This window comes from Callospermophilus lateralis, chromosome 13 (genome assembly GCF_048772815.1).
Source record: "Callospermophilus lateralis isolate mCalLat2 chromosome 13, mCalLat2.hap1, whole genome shotgun sequence".
NCBI lineage: Eukaryota > Metazoa > Chordata > Mammalia > Rodentia > Sciuridae > Callospermophilus > Callospermophilus lateralis.
Window position 1 is genome coordinate 83636691 of NC_135317.1, and position 19929 is coordinate 83656619.

General features: G+C 33.6%; 1 protein-coding gene across 1 annotated transcript in view; it reads left to right on the forward strand.

Moving 5' to 3' along the window:
- Nucleotides 1–19929, forward strand: part of Dennd1b (DENN domain containing 1B) — a 228808-nt gene that overhangs the window by 202206 nt on the left and 6673 nt on the right. The window contains exons 20-21 of the mRNA XM_076831584.1: nucleotides 18140–18219; nucleotides 19184–19400. Coding sequence (XP_076687699.1) covers nucleotides 18140–18219; nucleotides 19184–19400 — 297 coding nt within the window. The remainder of the gene's footprint in view (nucleotides 1–18139; nucleotides 18220–19183; nucleotides 19401–19929) is intronic.

Here is a 19929-nt window from a genome sequence, read left to right on the forward strand (position 1 = left end):
GCTTATTACAGCCACCAAAGTTTATAAGCAGAAGTTGATGGCTAGAATGGTCCCATCACAAGGCAATTTGCCTTAAGTTTCATAACTAATCAGTGGCAAAGGAGGTATAGAAGTTTCTTTCTAATGCTTAGTTAACTTTCAGGGATAGCTGGATACTGAAGATTATAGATGGCCATAAAATGCAAATATGTCTTTGTGTAAGTCTATTTTGTGCTGCTATAACGGAACACCTGAGACTGGATAGTTTATAAAGAACAGAGCTTTATTGCTCATCTTTCTGAAGGCTGGGAAGTTCAGGGCAAAGGCATGAGCATTTGGTAAGGCCATTATATAGTGTCATCAAGGGGCAGAAGGAAAGGTAGAGGGCAAAAAAGAACAAGACAGCCAAACTGACCCTTTTATAAGGCACCAGTACCACTTCTGAGGGTGAGCCCTCCTAATCTAATCGGTTCATAAAGGTCCCATTGTTACACTGCAGTTAAATGACTTTTGGAGGGAGCAAACATTCAAACCACAGCAGTCTTTAAGAATGGGAAAGGGCCAGTAAAGCTATACTAACATCCTAGACATTTGTAAAGAAACCCCATTCATGTGATAGTTCAACACCTACTGTGTGTTAGGTACTTTTCTAGACACAAAGTATGTATATAGAAGGAAAACTTAAAACTTCTGTTTTCATGGGACTATTCTGTAACATGTTAAGTAGTTTCTCTTCATTTTCTACTTATTAAACTGATATCTATATCTAGTTATATTACCATATCTAGTTATATTACTCTGAAATGATTAGAATTGCTTATTTGCAGCATATTGTTAGTGCTTGTGAGCTAAATGAGCCCTTCAATAAAGCCCTTATTCCCTATAGAAGCTTTTGTGGTCACTATTAACTGAAAAACATTAACTTGTAAACTAATGATGTGTTTGCTATTGATATTTCTGATTCTACTCTCCTCACAAGTATTTTCAATTCTTGTCTGTTTTCAACCCTTAATATCTTAAAAAAAAACTTTGTAGAACAATTTACTGGCTTAATAATAGGACATTTAGATCATAATTACCATGGCAAAAAAGATTTTTATATGAAAAAATATGAGATATTTTTTACCTATAGGATGCTTGAAGATAAAAACAAAATATGTAAATTAAAGAAACTCTTAAATATCAGTTTTAAGTTAAACTATTGTCAGGTTTTTGTATTTAAAACTATTCCTTTCTTTTAACATGACATAACATGTCTAATATAATTTAGTTATAAAATCGATTTTTTTAATTTCTGGTTTTGTTTTCTGCTAATTCCTAGAGACAAATTTTTCTTCTTATTGTGTACACTTAAGGTCTACAAAGATATTTTGATATACGTGATAAAATGTTTACTCAAGATAATTAACATATCCATCACCCTCCCAAGTTACCTTTAGTGTAGTGAGGGCACCTAAAAGGAACTTCCTTAGCAGATTTCCAATATAGAATACAATATTAACAATTCTGATCAATACACAGTACATTCTGATCAAAAAAAGTATATTAGGTCATAGAAAACCCTCCATGATAACAGGTCCCATTCATTGTATGAATCTTCAGGCTGTCATTTGTTGTCACATCACTAAGTTACTGGCGTTTGTTAGTTAGCATTATATGAGTTCTCAAGAAGATGTGACAGAAGTGATGGCTATAAAAAGAATTGAGAAGTAGGGCTTATTCTTTTATGAATTCTATTGTTATATCATGTGCATGTATGACTTTAACAACAAATTTCACCATTATGTACAACTAAAATACATCAATAAAAAATATGGAGACAAACAAAAAGCCAAATCATAAACCATGAAACAATGTCATTCACCACCGCAAAAAAAAAAAAGAATTCTAATTACTATATAGGAATTTCTTCATCATATTTATAATTGTGGTGCAGAAATTAAGAGTGTCTAGAAAATCTTTACATTTTAAGTGATAAGTATCTAGTTTCAAGAAGCCTATATACCCAGTATATTTCCCATTATATCAGTGGATTCGTATATCCAAGAGTCTTTATTTCAATAGCTAAATATATTCGTATGTCCAAACATTTGTGTCCTAATATTTTTAAAAAATTTAATGTTTTATTTATATTTTTTCTATCACTGAAGTTTGATTGATTTTAGATTCATGTATATACTTATCAAAGAGTTAAATTTGTGGCCAGAGAAACAAGAGAGAGTACCATGTTATCAGGGACACTGGGAGGTAATAAGAGTGAGTAGGGTGATCAGGAGAAGTAATCTCAGAGAAGGGTTTTAAGAGCTGTAACCATATCTCATAAAATGTCTATCATTTATAATTGCTTTATAAAACTATTTGCCAAAAAGTCATCTTGGAGCAATTCTTTCATTTTTACTTTCCATCTTAATTTTCCCCCCCAAGTCTCCCAGAATTCATGCTTTCTAATAATGCTAATTTTACTTCTTTGAGATGAGTTATATTACTCTGAAATGATAGCCTGTTTGTGGCCAGAGGCTTATTTCTAAAAGCAGAACATGGTGAATTCAAATTGAAATTGTCCTAATCCTTTATTTGAAATATTTATTTATTTTTTAGTGTTTAGCAAATTTGCACAAATGAAAAAAACAGTATCAGGACATTTGTGATCCAATGATATGGGTATTCCTTCAATATCTAAGTTAAAGAATATACGTAGGCCTGTGATAGAACTGGAAACAGGAAATGGAAAGAGCAGTCAGGGAAGAATGTCAGCTTCCCTTCACTTGCCCCTGCAGCACCTGGTCTGTTCTATGTTCATTGTGCATTCTGTATACATTGTGCATTCTGTATACTGGTTTCTTTGCTTCTCTGGGCCTGGTATAAATCTTGCTGGTCCTTAGTTGAACCAGCTACTACTCGAAATGGAGAGGAATTCCAGAATCCAATTCCTTATGGAAGGATGTAATCAGCCCACTTGGACCCAGAATTAATCCTTGGTTCAATAAACTCCAGCCAGAGAAAACAGAAAGAGACTGTGTTATCAGGGACAGTGGGAGGTGGTAGGAGTGAGTAGGGTGATCAGGGGAAGCAATTCTCAGAGAAGGGAATTTCAGTACTATGACAGTATCTCATAAAATGTCTATTATTTATAATTGCTTTATAAAGCTATTTGCCAAAACGCAAACAAACAAAAAAACAAATCCATATTGTTAAGTTCCTAGAAGCTGGATCTTTATACTTATCTGAAGGTAAGTTTAAGGTCAGCTTACCATAATGTTCTCTTGCCTTAATTCTCACATGACAATTGAGCCACTTCCACAAGCAAAAAAGGTTACAAGCAGAAATGAATTTAGAATACACTATTTTCATGTTGAGCAAAGAAATCGAGAGGGGACAGCCATAGTTTACTGCTTGTCTTTGTAGTCTATTACTGTAGAAGCTTCCTTGGAGCATCCATCTTTTAGAAATGATACAATCCCATTGATTTAATAAAAACATGAGCCACTACATTGTGGATGAGACAGAAAGCTGCTGCTAGAGTCATGAGCATATTCTTTTAGTCTGATTTCCAAATCAATTATTTTTTTACTCCTAATTCCTCATGTATAATAATATGAGTACATTAAATTTTTAACCAATTATGTAAATATTTCTAGGAAAAGTTAAATGTGGTTAAAATCAGAATCTAGATATCAGTATGTACTGCAGTAACACTAATTCTTATTTATTCATTTATATTTTTCCTATTTCCAAAAATACAATTTAACACTTTACAAGTAATCATAGAAGAGTAAAATTTAAATACATCTATTTAAGTTAGATAAGACTAAAGGCTGACAGAAAGTAAGTATAATAAGAAGTTGTAAAAGCACTTTTCCTTCCTCAGCAGCCAAAATGAAGAGACATGCACAACTATACAAATTATTATGTACAGGGTTTTAAGTTGTTCAGAAATTACACAATCATCCTAGGAAATAGGGAAGATGCTTTAGATCCACAGATAAATTAGTATCCCAGGGGCTCATATTTTGATGGAGTTACCAAACAGTGACAAGGATCTTTGTTTTGAGACAAAAACTTGTTTTTCTTTGTTTGGTCTCTTCTGTGTACAGTTTTTATTATTTGAATTGTTCAGATTCATTAATATCCTTCTCAAAGACAGTTATATTTCCTAGCCCTGGACTTACTTATCTCTCACATGAATTTGAATCACTTGAAAAACTAAAAACTACAACTGAAAATACACTTAAAATATATATTTTTTTCTTCCTTCTATAAGGCTGTCTAGCAGAATAATATCACTTTCTTGTGTTAGAACTGGCCTCTGAGTTACATATCAAAAGGAGGGATGCTCCAGTTCCTGTCTATTTAATTCATCAAATAACCAAATTATCTTAAAAGATACGTCATGTGCTAAATTTAATGACTTAAAAGCAAGATTCTGCAGGGAATTTTAGGATTTGGTGATTCGAATAATATTCCTTTTCTTAATTTCTTTTCTATTCCTCCATTTTTATTGAGTTGAAATCATAAAAGAGGGCACTAGAGCAACCTTAGAAAACACAGAGAAAGATGGACAGGTTCTTGATAACAGTGAGGACCTCTCTGTCTGTCTGCATTATGTGATTCATACAAAACTCCCAACAATCCAGTCAGAGGGCAAACTATCATCCCCTCCCCATTTTTCAGACGTATAAGCAGGGAAATTGAGAGATTAAGATCTTCACACAGAGTTCTTCAGGTAATAAATAGCAGAATAGGAATTCAAAAGCAGAGAGATCAGTTTTAATGCTTGATTGCCTAACCACTACCATGGTACCTTTGGGCTGAGTAGAGTGCTTGAAGCAGACAGGCAGTTGGAGATGAGGGCATAGAGCTTTAGTGCCACAAGGTGACCTGACTGAAAAAGATAGTAGCATTGATTGAGCTCGCATCCAAAAACAACATCCCTTAGCAATACATGTCATTTTCCTGGGATTCTATGGACATTTAATGCATATAAAATACCTGCCACATAAAAAGTACTCAATAGTTGGTAGGTGTTCATTTATATCTATACATAATCTTGATTGCCAGGTCTTTTAGGCAGTGCCACCATCAGACTTTCTTCTCTCTTGGTAGTTACTGCCCAGAGTCACTAACAATTATCTGGACACTAAAAGAGCAAGAGTTCCTGAAATTTACCTTCTTTATTTGAAGTAGGCATGACTTGAAATCTCAGTATATGATTTGAAAAACAATATATGGTGTTATACTGGCAAATTCCCTTTTTGTCAGAATGTAAGACCCTATGTGTGTTATTTTATTGTCGGTAAAATTATCTCAGCAATGCATGTGGGTTCCTAGTCCATTTGATTATCTATTTTAGAAGTAGATCTCAAGTGTAGCAATAACATTACATTTCTGGTTTCCAGTGAGAGTTGCCAGTGAAAGACTTTATTTGCATTTGATATTTGTTTGCTATTTTCCAAATTATAAAAATGGAATGATTTTAGAATATATTTTAAAGTAAAAAAAATAAAGTTTGTAATCTAGGTGCTATAAAAAAGAACAAGATCCAAAATATGTCTTGTTTTAAGCCTGTGTTCCATTATTTAGCTTATATTTGCTATAGATTGTAAATCTACAGTCCACCCCCAACAAGCAGTAATTTGTGTTCTGGTCTGCTAATTAGGATGGTTATTTTCTGTTTTGTTGATGAGGCTTAAATAAATGTCGAGGGTACAGCCATGAAGATCTCCCAATTAGGCTTCACATTTGTAAAACGCAACCCTTTTCCCTTTTGTGTGAAGATGACAGTTCTAACAGCAGCCCCAGCCTAACAGGACTCCAGGGAAAGGATCCTCCTCTGGTTTTATTGAAAACAGGGCCAGTTGGGTCCAGTGAGAATACTGCCACTGGTCATGGTGCAGAGCAGTTTTAATCCTGACAATGTACTTACCTTCTTTCATCAATTTTATTTTAGAACAGAATGCTAAATGCTGAGTGAACAATATTTAGACTATTAAGACTGTGATCTGAAGTTATTTTTAAAAAATTATAAAATTTTTGAAGAATAAGAAATTCTTTTAAATAATATGTAAAATTTATATAAATTTAAGGTTCTGCTCCATTTTAATAATATTAGCCATTCTTGTCTTAGTCTGGCAATTACAGAATTATAGCATGTATTTATCTAAGTGTATGATACACACATGTGCACATGCACACACACACACAATTACACTAGTGAACAAGTATGCGAGCTGGGCTGTATTACAAGTCAAAATTAACAGATGGATGGCCCTAAGCAAGGCAAAAAATCACTGCAACAAAATCTAGTGAAAGTGGAGGAGTGAAGCTTTTTGTTAAGCCCTATTAAAATCCTGGCATACATATCACTTTTAACTATTTCATGTCTGGGAAAAATAACAATCTTCTTAGATTTTCTACCTGTTCTATCAGGTATGTAAAAGCTGCACAAGAAAATATGAATGGAAGATTATTTTTGTTAATAATATGATATAATGCAGTGTGCCTGTTAATAAATACGTTTGGAATGTAGTCAGAATTTTAACTTAAACAGTGTTTACAAATAGAAATGTGTGTAATAGTCATAATAGCAACTGATAAGAGCAAGTAAATTGGTGGACATATTTTTAATATAGTCATATGGACTAATATGAACTAGTTTGAGATATGAGCAGTTATCTTTTGAATGCATAAGGAATGTGTTTTCACCCTAAAATATGATCTATGAGCTTTTTCATTTCTACTACTGTGCCAGGTGCCATGCCCAATTAATGAATGAAACTTTGCTGTCTTTTTGAGTCTTTGTGTATTGAATGGTTTGTAAATCATTCTAATGGCTTTGTGGAATATAGGACAATAGCCATGAGCTCATTTTATAATTAATGAGTAGTATACTTTTATCTGTAAAAAATACGCTCTGAAGATAATTACTTTTTGGTTTGCATAGATTTGTAAGTAAGGCATTTGAAAGCTATATTTTCATTGAACTTAAAAAGAAATCCCAATATGGTAGCATCTTTAAAAATGTGAGAAGACATTTGTCTTATAGATGATTATATTTTAAAATGCTGAAAATGAACTTGCTTCCATGAAACTTATAGGAGCAAATGAAAATGTAGGTGTTTTCTTAAATTACTTAGTCCTAAGGATAAAACAAGATGAGGTATTCACACCTAATAGGGTGTGGCTCATTTTAATGTATTAATGACAAACTTACTTCATAGGAATTCAGAGGATTCCAGGAATAATAGGTGCACAGGTGAAATAATAGATTTCAGGAAATGATATACTTGTTTTGGGATCTGTGGAAAAATACAGTCCATTGAACAGCTTTTCTGGACTGGACAGTACAGAAAAGACATAGTTTACAGAGGGAAGTAGCCACTTGCTTCTGACCAAGCAAAAAAAGTGATTGTAAATCACAAGGGGATAACTGTGTTGGAGTAGGTGACAGATAATTGAAAATAATACTTAACTTTGTAAAATAAGTTTATTTTTACAAAATAATACAAATAAGTTTAACTAAATCATAATTAGCAAATAAATAAATAAATAAATTTGTACTTTTAGCACTTCATTTACTTTGGCCCAATCGTGAGAACATTTGAAGCTAAAATACTGAATTAAAGTAATTAATTTGAAGAAGGCTTCAAATGGTAAACATTTGGCTGGGCACAGTGGTGCATGCCTGTAATCCCAGCAGCTTGGGAGGCTGAGACAGGAGGATCACAAGTTCAAAGCCAGCCTCAGGAAAAGTAAGGTGCTAAGCACCTCAGTGAGACCCTGTTTCTAAATAAAACAAAAAATAGGGCTGGAATGTGGTTCAGTGGGTGAGTGCCCCTGAGTTCAATCCCTGGTACAAAAAGCAAAGAAAAGAAAAGAGAAGAGAAAAGAGAGAGAGAAATGATAAACATTTGAAATAAGTTAAATGAGTGTGTGTCTGTTAACAAATGCCCATTAAAAAGTACTGCCAAAGTGAAAGTACATTGCAGCAGTCTCCATCCCAGTCACTCTTTCACATAGGATATGTTTAGTCTAATGTATGCTAATGTCAGAGATTTTTGCAATTTATCTTTAGAGTCCACATTGAAAACTCTGAATACCATATTGTTAGTTAGAAAGTTATTTTCTCCGTTGTTTCTCTGTTGAAATAATATTAATTTCCAACAGGTCAAATTTGATTTTAGCTAAAACTGTTTGAAAAAAAAAATAATAAAATCCATTATGGGTTACAAGGGTGCCATCTAGTGGAAATCATAAGTACTTTCATTAAAAGAAGAGCATTTAAATTTATAGCACCGTTTTAGAATAGTCTCTTAGAAACACAATAGGACACACATTGAGACATTTATATTGTCATAAAATTGTTCAAGAACATTCAATCAAATAAATAATTTAAAACTAAATATTCCTTCTAGTAACTCTGAGACGTCATTTTTTGTATGTTTAGCTCTACTAAATAATACATGGCATATTAAAAAGAAATAATGAAAAATAATACTAATTATATAAACATATTCCATATACATTTTGAAATATTTTAAAATGTAACTCCCTAAAGTTATAATCTTACCCTTCAAATTTATTGTCACAAACAACTATTATTTATTACAGAATCTTCCCAACAAAAATAAAGGTACTCAGTTTTTCCATTTAGTAAATTTAATGAATATTACCACTCTTTATGTGGAGTCACAAAACTAATATTTCTCCTCCATGTTTTTCATCTGGATTAGTTTTTGAAGTTTCTTTTTTTTGAACTAGTACCTCTTTAATTCTGATTAACAACAGGTCTCTATTAAAAAAAAAGCTAACTAAATTTTGCAGACAAATTCTTATTTTCTCTCAGGCATCTTAGGATAAAGAAATGGCGATTTTCCTCTGGTTTTGTGTAGAGAAGTGCTTTTAAAGTTTGTCAGAGATCAATGTTAATGTTGATGAAAGGAAAAGCCAGTCATTTCCTTTGTAGAGGTTACTCCTGCTGCCTTTTAGTGTCCCCTGAGAGGGAAATTGCCAGAAATGTCAATAGATATATAACAACAGGAGTATAATAGAATCTTATTATAATCTGAGCCTGATTTATATCTATACACATTGTTATATTTTCTAATACATAACATAAAACAGTAGAATGATACATAAATATCTTAAGTTAGCCTGTGCCCCCATGCCAATTACAAAATAGGGCTACTATGTTTGCAGCCTTCTCTGAAAGTTCTTTATGGTTTTTCTAACATTGGAATATAATACTAGTCATTTCACAGAAATCTATTCCCTTTGTGGCTTTATCAGTGTCTCTGACATTTGTAATAAATGCTTTTAAAAACTGGTTATTATTTGATTCTGAGACCAAAATATCAGTGCAATGTCTGTTGAAATTTTGACTATATTCAACACACACACACACACATTTTAAATTTCTCTGTACCTATGTGTGATATCACACATGCACATATATACACTTAATATATTGATGTGATAAATTTGATAAGTAAAATGTATCTATAGTTATTTTCCTAATCAAATATTTTTAATCCTTTTTAAAAACATAATTTATTAAAATGGTTGGCAATAATATGGTTCTGTTGATTAATGCTGACTTCTGAATTGTTTATTCCAGCTAGAAGTTCATCTTCAAATTAATTAATGAAGAAAACCAAATTCTGTGTTTTATTGAGAATAAGACAAATGGACTTGACGTGTATAAGAACCCTTTTTTAAATGTTGAAATATTGAAACTCTGTCAACAAAAGTGAAATAGATTGCCATTTATCAAAGGTTTACTGATATATTTATTTATTTTGCTTTGAGAATGTTATTTATCAGTCTTGTAAAATTGTGTTTATACTGACCAATAATAATCTGGCCCTGAAAAATTACTGCAAGATCATTGGCAATATTTGCATTTTCAAATATTAAAGATCAAAAATTATGGAACAAAGTATTTTAAATATTATTGATATAATCACTTGTTATATAAACAGCCTTTAAAAGTTGTCTTAAAAATATTGTTTGCAGCCATATTTCTTGAACCCACTCAGGTGAATAATGAGACCTCCTGCGAGTAATGACCTTCTTTCCACCTATTAACACACTTCAGTGACAGACCATCTTAGGGTACCCAGCAGTGTTGCCATGGGGTGAATTTTATAAAGTCTCTGATCAACAGTGGAGAAATGAAACTAAAGTACTTCATTTCTAGGATGGTTTTAAACTCCTAATCTCTGCTCAGTAAAAAGGTCTCTATAAATGGGGTTAGTTCTGATTTCTAGCATTCTATCTAATAAAGGTATTTCTTTAGTCAAATACTAGAACAACTTAATATTAATTAAAATAAGCTTTTATTAATGTAATTAGTGGTGCAATATGGACAGAATAGACACACCATCCTGGAGTCTAGTTTAATTCAACTATCTATTGACTATCTAGTGAATATCTAGTGACTGCTGATTGACAGTTTTAAAGATCACTTACCTCTTTGTGGCTTCTGAGAACTTTCATTTACAAATTCAGAAAGCCTCTCCTCCTTTGACCTTCGTATTCACTCTCCTTTTTACCTTTTTTTTCAAGAGACAAAATATAATATATGCACACAGTTTTATATATAAAGCAGCATCACAACATATAGGGCATTTACTCTTTTTTCGTACATTCAGTTATGTTTGAAACACTTCTTAAGGCTACAAAACAAAACATAGAAAAATAAACATGAATATATTCATGTATAAAAAGTGATATGATAAAGAATATAAAGTACTATTTTCCTTTCAACACTTCAAAATACATGTACTCTCCCTTTTACTTTTTTAACCATCACCCTCATCAGAGAAAAACCACTTGGATGGTTTATGAACTTGAGCAACTTTCCTGAGCTCCCCAAGCCTCTTAGCCTTCAGGTCTATGACATGGTGATGATTATGTTCACTTCCATAGAATTATTGTGGATGTTATATACTGACAAAATTTGTTCTTCCAACACTCACTAGAAGTTTCATAAATATGAGGTAATAGTATTTCCATTCTATCAAATACAATAACAACCACCAGAAAAAATAAAAAAGGAAGAATTAATGCCTATTATGTTTTAGAAGCAGTATGAATTAGACTGGTTGATAATACTCCTCAGCTCTTTTTTGCTGACAGTTTTTTTGTTTCATTTTTCTTTCTTTCTTTAATCTTTGTGTTTCATTTTGAATAATTTGTATTGACCTGTTTTGAAATTCAGTGAGTCTTTCTTCAGTCTGTTGATGAGCTGATTAAAACAATTCAACTCTCATATTCTGTTGTTTCTTTTTTCATATCATTTTCACTTTTTAAAAATAGATTTCATCTCTCTGCTATCAGCCTATCTATTCAGGTATGTTGTTTATCCTTTTTATTCTTCTCATGTCTCATAATGCTTAATTGAGTACTGGGCCCCATGGATACAAAAAATTGTTTACATGCAGAAATGGGCAAGATTCTTCTTCTGTAATGCTGTTAGTTTAAGAGGTTGAGTCTACCAGAAGTTGCACTGGATTTGGATTTTCTTGTTGATATCATTTCCTTCAGTGGGTTGCTGTCTTGTCCTTAGGGTGGAGCCCTGCCAGTGCAGTTACTAGGTTTTCTCAGTGTTCCTACTTCATTCTCAGCTATCAGCAGACCTTTTACATCTGAGCCACACTGGGCTAATGGGGACAGGGGGAAACCTCTCCATGTTTTTCACCCTCCATAGCCGCTGTTTCCTGGTCCTGGCCGTAGGGCTTTTCTGTGCTGTATCCAGCTTCAGTCTTGGGGACTATGTTCCCCTTTATTTCAGGTGTGGACTGTCTTAGTAGCCCTCTCCCTTCTCCCTGTGATAGACAAACTTCATCAGTCTGTATTTCATCCAGGGTGGATGAGAGTTACCTGTACCTCCCTTGTGGAATAGACCTCTGCTTGGTATCAATGTAAAATCATTTGCTTAAGAGAGTTTCTTGTTCCTCCTTAAGACACAGAGATTTTGCTTCTCTGTTGGATCTGAAGGAATGCTCAAAGAAATTGAGGCTTCCTACTTGTCGCTGAGCTTGTCACCTCCTGCATACCTGAACCAGTAAGGGAGCTCTTCAGTCTCCCATCTTCACCTCAGTCTTTCTTATGAGCACTGGGTGGTGAGGTAGCCCAATTAGCAAAAAAAAAATTATGGACATTTATGTTTGGAAAAGAGCCAAACTCCCCTTGTCTTTGAGATTCCCAGCTATTCCAAATTAACATGTTGGCCCATACTTGGCCTCTAAGACTATTAAAATTTTAGCAGATTTCTTCTTACTTGGTTATATGGCAGTTTTATCTTTCCTTGTGCTTTGCAAATGGTGAAATTGGTCCTGTCTCCCATCTCTCTTTCGAAGAGATTGAAATATATGAAATTCAGTGTATTTGGTTACCTGGCAGCTCAGGACCCTGAGAGGCTCAAGAACAATTACACTTTATTTTTTAGATTTTCCAGCCCTTTCTCATTGTCAGAGTGGGAGTGACATTCTCTTGCAGCTTTCTGCATTGCAGATGAAAGTGGAATTAGAAGCAAAAGAAATTAAAAGATAAGATTCTTGGTCTCAAGGACTTGGTAAGATAGGAATGAACTGAAAATGATATACTGATTTTACAAGGGAACAAAGACCAGGTAATCTTTGAGTGGTAGAAATAAAGTGAATAAAGCTGACAAAGAGTAAGAAATCATTGTGATCTGGGAGAATTGGGAAAGAGTCCTCAACATGTCAGGACCACTTCAGAATCTTCTTACTGACCTAGCCTCATGTGACATTCACCATTTATTCTCATAGCACTTCATGCAGGTATTTTTGTCTTTGGATGAAAAATGCATAAGCTCAGAGATTTGTTTCAGACTTGGGGGTAAGCAAAGTGAAACTTTTGGACAACAGTTTGCCTCAACTCCAAATTAGGGGCAGTAGCAAAGATTACATCTACCTTCAATAATTCATGTATTAAAAACACCTTAATTTTATGAAGTATAAGAATTCCATTTTCTTGCTCATCTGTCTATATTCCTTATCTCCCCTATCTAACCCTAGCCCAAGAATTTAAATTTACCTTGTATTTTGCCTTATTTGTATTTGTCTGCCATCTAGTGATCAAAATGGTAACTGCAGATCACCTGGCCCTTGTTGCTTCTGGAAGACTTCTTTCACCTTTCTACAGTCTGATGATACACTTTCTGGAGACCATTATAGTGAAAAGAAAGAAAACATTTAGCTTTATTAATCAGCTAAACAAGACTTACTTCTTGAGGTTTCATCAGTCATTGAGTTGTATGGTTTTGCAACTTAGTCCTACCCCTAAGGCTTTCTTATGATTTTTCTTTCATATAAAATAGTTTCTCTTCTCGTCTTCATCAGCCAACTTTATTTCATTCAATTTCTAGCTAAATGTTTAACTTCTCTAGTAGGATTTTCTCTAATAATTTTCATCCTGTACTGATAGCCTTTCTTTTTCAATACATTTTTCCAAATCAAGTATTGACTTCATGAATTTTCATATATTCTAGATGTGTATTTTACATTTTCATGGAAGCAGAATTTAATTTTATGGTTTTGTGTGTTCAGAACCTAGTAGGAGTCTGATTGAGGATGTATGACATCTTGTTTCCTATTTCATTTTAATCTTTTGTATCAAAGTGATATATATTCTTTATCTCATTTTTATGAGTGCTTTTACATCCCCAAAATCTGCCTTTATTTTGTGTAGTACTGGTTTCCCAGACAGTTGCTAATAGCACATCCTCTATGTAACTTGTTAGTATAACCCAGTGTTAGTCCAGAAACTTTTTATTATTTCAGTTTTAGTAGATGAGCAGCTAAAGCAAGCACACTTCAGAAGATTCTATACCTCCTTACTTGATCCAAGAATTTACTATTGTTTGTAGTATGTAATTGCAGTTCTATATTGTTAGCATTACTAGTCTGTACACTGAGCCTATCTTTTCATTATTAAGAATGTTTCTATTTGACATTAATTATAACTAGCATTACATAATTACTTTAAATAATGTCTGATAGTAATTTACATAAGTTTTCATCTATGCTGTCTGTTAAAGTCTTAATTGAATTACATTCACGCAATGAGAAGAGTAAGTTTTTAAATCTTACATTCAGGATTTTAGCATTTTTGTCTTGTACTTTTTAATGTCTTCTGAAGAAGAAATATCTTTTTCATTTCTTTTATATGACTCATAGCATTGAAGAAAATAGCTTGCATGCTGTAGGTGCTTAGTGAATGTTTATAAAGGAAGAGATGCTAAGAGGCATGGCTTACTACCTTGCTTTCAGTAGGTTCTCAATTAAGATTTGATTAAGTAGCTTTTAATGTTATTCTTCATAATCTGGACCTACAAGTCTAGGATATATTCCTTGCCTATCCCACCAAGTTCTCACTTGCTTGCTAGATCTATGACCTCCTCCACTTCCATATAACCACCATGAATTTAAATTTTTCCAGCCTTTTGCCTTTTTAGAGTGTATCTGCCATCTAGTGATCAAAAAGGTAACTACAAAGTTTAATGGGCCCTTTGAGGAGCCCTGTGTACCAAGTTAATTCACAGCACACCACTTTCCCTGATGGTCCCACCATAGAGACTTTGTATGTATTGTTAACTACTACCATCATCTTATTAAAACCAGCTAACTGTTGAGAGCTCAACTCAAAAAATCTTTCAGAGAAAGACTTCCTTTGACCTCTCAGGTTAGGTCAAAGTGCTTTTGTTGCAATCACAGCTTAGTACAAGTTAATTTTAGTCATAATTTTATGCTTATTTGTATGATTATGCACTTTAATTCATATGTAATTTACTAGAAGGTAATACCCATGAGGGCAGAGAGCCTTCTTCTTTGTTCCTCTAGCATTAGCCCAGTACCTGGCACATGGAAGGCACTTCTTTAATCTTTGTTGAAGGAATGAATATAACAGTCATCTATACCTCATGGATCCTTAAAGTGCTTATGTTAGTCAGTCAGTAGGGTATATTTTCTTACTAGTTGTTTAACTCATTGAATAAATACTCAACAGAAACTACCTACTTTGTATGATACTCATTTACTCAGAAAACATTAACTGCCTACAGCAAAGGATAACTATTATCAAAAAGTAAAACTATGAATCATTTTATTTAGTTAATTAGTGAGGAAACCAGTGAGATAATACAAAGGACAGTCCATAGGTCGTTGGAAATATTGAAATGCTAGCAGATACAAAACTCACTAGTTCTGTTAGACAAAAATTAACAGTCATAGAAAATTATTAATATATGAATCCGTTTTTTCTTTCTAATTATAATTATGCTTTGGAAATTGATCACAGGATACACTGTTTAATACCATTCCCATATAGAAGTGATGAACCCTGGTGTAGGTAGGAAATATGAAATCCTAATTCAGATGTGCTTATGAAGCCCACATTATGACTTTGATGCTACAGATTTTGGAAAAAAAATAGTAGCTTCATTTAAAAAAAAGTTGGAATTGAAATAAAATCATCTACAATATATGCAGGAAGCTGTAGGATATAAACTAAACTATTATCTAAGGATTTGGAACACAACAGAGAACGACATGGATTCGGTTTTCTGTTTTCTATTTTTGACTGTGTGTGACTTTGGGTAGATTATGAAGCCTGTGTGGGTATTCTTCCAGATTTCTTGTACAGTCCTTTAGACACTGAGTGAGTGCTTAATGGAAGAATTTAATTAATTCAATTCTGTATTCCCAGGACCTAACCCTGTATATATGTGAGAATGCTTTGTAAAATACTCTGTATATTGTTATATATTTATTTTCTGATCATCCTCTTCTATTAGTTCTTAAATTCTAATGATATTAACAAGTAGCAACATAAAGTCCCAGATTTCTTATAGTTTTGCTCATTTAGTTTTAATTTTGATTTCTTTCATCAAAAAGTTAAATGTAAGACCTACTGGCTGGCATAATGCCATATACGGGGTTCAATGCAATAATAATGTCTTGTCTTTAGAAATAAAGAATTGTATTATATTTTGTGAGTTGGGGGATGAAATATATTTTCCCCAAAGAAATAATGTTGTGAGTGGTGATTCTGCAAATTTTCACTTAACTCATAAACCTCCAACTTACAGTAGTATGATAGTAAAGTGATGCTATGGTTTTAGGTCATCCCCTTTATTTCTTTTCTTTTCTTTCTTTTTTTTTTTTTTTCTTTTGCAGTAGTAGGGATTAACTAAGGGCCTGATATGGGCTAGGGAAGCACTCTACCACTGAGCTACATGCACCCTGGTCCCTCCCCAAATATATTTATAATCATCAGCCTTACAGGGAACTTAGAGGAGTAGAGAAGAATAGATCAGTGCTATAGGTTGCAGAAACTTGCTTATTAATTTTGGTTGCAATAAAGGCAGTTATCTGGGTTGGAAAATAAAAATGAGAAGACAGAAAATTATTTCTCTGTGGTTTCATGGCTGAAGTGTACACATTCATGTTCACTGTTGCCTGTCTCAAACAATAGCATGCATTGTTAAGCAACTAAAACATACAGATTCTGGCCTTTAAATGTAATTTTCCACTTAGAAAAACTAGGAATCTTTTCTGAGGTTATGTCAAAGAACACAGGAACCAACTTTAAAGAGCTACCACTGATGAAGGATGGGATAATTTTTTAAAGTTTTATTTTGAAATATTTCAAACATGTGTAGTAGTAGAGAGACACTTATTAATATTTCCCAGGTTTCTTTCATGTACTTTCAGTAACAGTCAACTCAGGGTCAGCTCATGCATGCTCCTTCTTCCATCACTGTATTATTTTGAAGTAGAAAACTAACAGTGTATCAGGCTGGGGATGTGGGCTCAAGCGGTAACGTGCTCTCCTGGCATGCGTGAGGCCTGGGTTCGATCCTCAGCACCACATACAAACAAAGATGTTGTGTCCGCCGAGAACTAAAAAATAAATATTAAAAAATTCTCTCTGTCTCTGTGTGTGTGTGTGTGTCTCTCTCTTCTATCTTTTAAAAAAAAGAAAACCAACAATATATTAATCTGTAAATGTTTCAGGTTCTATCTCTAAAAGATAAAGGCTATTTTTAAATCAAAATCATGGTGTAGCTAGGTGTGGTGGCACACACCTGTAATCCCTGTGGCTTGGGAGTCTGAGGCCAGGAGGTCACAAGTGTAAAGCCAGCTTCAGCAACTTAGCATGTGGCACTAAGCAACTTAGCAAGACCTTGTCTCAGTATTTAAAAAATAAAAAAAGGGCTAGGGTGCTTAGTGGCTAGGCACCCCTGGGTTCAATCCCTGGTACTTGTACACACACACACACACAAATTATGGTTTAAATTTTAAAAATGGGGCAGTTTGAACACCAAGAATAATAATAACTATGGTGTATTGAACCATATTAAATATATGTCATGCTTATAAAAAGTCCTTATGACTCACTTTTAGAAATTGTTAGAGAACTAATTCATTACTCTAAAAATTGTTAAATGAAATGAAACAGTTGGTGATTTATCCTTTCTTTTCCCATGCACATTGCACTTTGGGATAGCTAAAGAAAGTTGTTCTTTAGAGAATGCCCTGAAATTAATATAGAAGGAATGCTCTAGAAAAGCATAATTCTTCAGTTCCTAAAGAAATGATGGATTTAGTCAGTGGTTATCATAAGTCATGAGAACTCTCAAAACCCCCAGAATCTCTGTAGAACCAGAACCTACATTTATCTTTTTATAAATTGCTAAAAGATTTATGTACACACTAAGGATTGAGAAGTACTGCTCTAAAATACTTGGGGTGGGGGAGGAGTATGAGCAGGGAATAAAAGAAAGACAAGTTAGGCAAATACTGATGATTATTAATACTGTGTGACAGGTGCATGGTGGAGGTAGGGTTGGTACTCAGTTAAATACACGTAAATCAAGGTCTGTGCAACTGTGTGCTTGTGTATGTTCAGTCCACTGATTTATTTTTCATTATTAGTTTGCAGAACTATTAAGTGTTGAGATGAATACCAACTGTTTTCTTTCATTTCTTCTTTCCTTGTTTGCCAAGTTACTGGGTAACCTTCAAAAACTTTCTTTTGAAAATGTTTCTGATAAAATCACATTGTTACTTTAAAATTTACTAAAGATATTTGTTTTAAACTCTGAAAGTCATTTTATTGTTCAATTTCTCTGTAGGCACGCTTAAAAAGGCCTCTTAAGAGCCTTGATGGTGTTCTGTATGATGATGAGGAGGACGACATTGAAAGAGCAAGCAAGTAAGTCATGGAGTGTGGTGTCCTACCCAGGGCGTGGCTTGGTAGCAAAGCCTTAGGCTACAAAGGATGTCTCAAAGAATGCATACTCCTGGAGCTCAGGTTTTACTCCCTTGCAGTGTCCTTCCGCAAAAGTAAACAGTGCTCTTGGGAACTTTGTGGAGAATGTCTTGGGACAGGAAAGAAAGACAGGCCTGAAATACCTTGTTCTTGGAAAGCAGCAATGTCTAGAGACTTTACTATCTGGGATGGTGATAAAGAAGACATAAAGATAAAGGTAAAGATAAAAAATAAAAAGAAGACACCTAAATTAGGCTCTTACCCTTAGGCTGAAAGGGGCAAGTTTAAATATGAGGAAAGGGGATAATCAAATTGAATTGAGTGAGACATTTCAGTATAGGATAATATCAGAATAGAAAAATTTAGTACAAATGTTAAAATCAATTATAATATTAGGCAAGGGAAATAATAGTGTAGACTTCTTAATAATTTTGATATATGGCAATGACAAAATAGACAGTATTTCTCTACATTAAATAAATGTTTTATATAAAAATATGCATTTCTCTATAAAATAAGTGAGTAAATAGAAGGAAAACCATATAAAAATATTGAAAGTGAACTTGAGCTATTACAAACTTTCCAAGTGTTCATGCGAATATTTCTAAGGTAAAGGGCCCAAATCCCACAGGATTAAATGCTGTGAAAAGCCCTGCTGCTTCTAGATGGCTAAGGTACCATAAAGTTTTGGTTCTTAATGCATGTACTTAAATTTCCAGTACTTGAATTGGTGCATAAATAACTAAGAACAATTAGTTTGACCATGAACCAGTTATTGGTTTTGTGTTGTTCCACTGTGAAATGCTGCTATAGATTTAAAACCATCTCATTGATTGAATGTGGTTGGTGAGCTGAGACACAGCATCTCAGGGTGTCCACCTACTACTGCATGTTTTATCTTCTCCAGGTTATCTTCTGAAGATGGCGAGGAAGCTTCTACTTATTTTTATGAAAGTGATGACTCTGTTGAAACAAAAGCAATGATTCCTTATCCAGGTGAAATGGACTTGTTAGGAGAGATCCTTGACACACTGAGCACACATAGCTCAGATCAAGGAAAGCTGGCAGCTGCAAAGAGCTTGGATTTCTTTAGATCAATGGATGATATTGATTACAAACCTACGGTTAGTTGACCATTCAGCTTATAAAAGTAATGAAAACATTCTTGCCCTTGCTGTGATTGACTGATCTTATAATCTTAGTTGGTGGAAGCATTTAACCTCTAAATAGGTGTTCAAACCTCAAAACTGGTATAATTTAATCACTAAGAATTATTTCTAATAATAAAATTCCTATATTTTCCCTTACACTTACCTAATTCTGGTGATTATTACTATTAATTGAATTTTTTGTCTGGAAGTAATTTTTTTTATAATCTAATTTTATAGTTGTCTTCTTTGGGGGAATTTTTAAAATGTTAAGTGTTTCTACCTTTTTATTTTACTTCCTGGGTTTTCAGAAAAGTATAATAAATGGATTTTTTGAATCATTTTCCGTCTTCTTACTTCCAAAATGAATGGTGTTTTAAACAAAATTGAACTAAATCCAGACACAGTGTTGCACACCTGGAATCACAGCAGCTCAGGAGGCTGAGGCAGGAGGATTGTGAGTTCAAAGTCAGCCTCAGCAACTCAGGGAGGCCCACAGCAACTC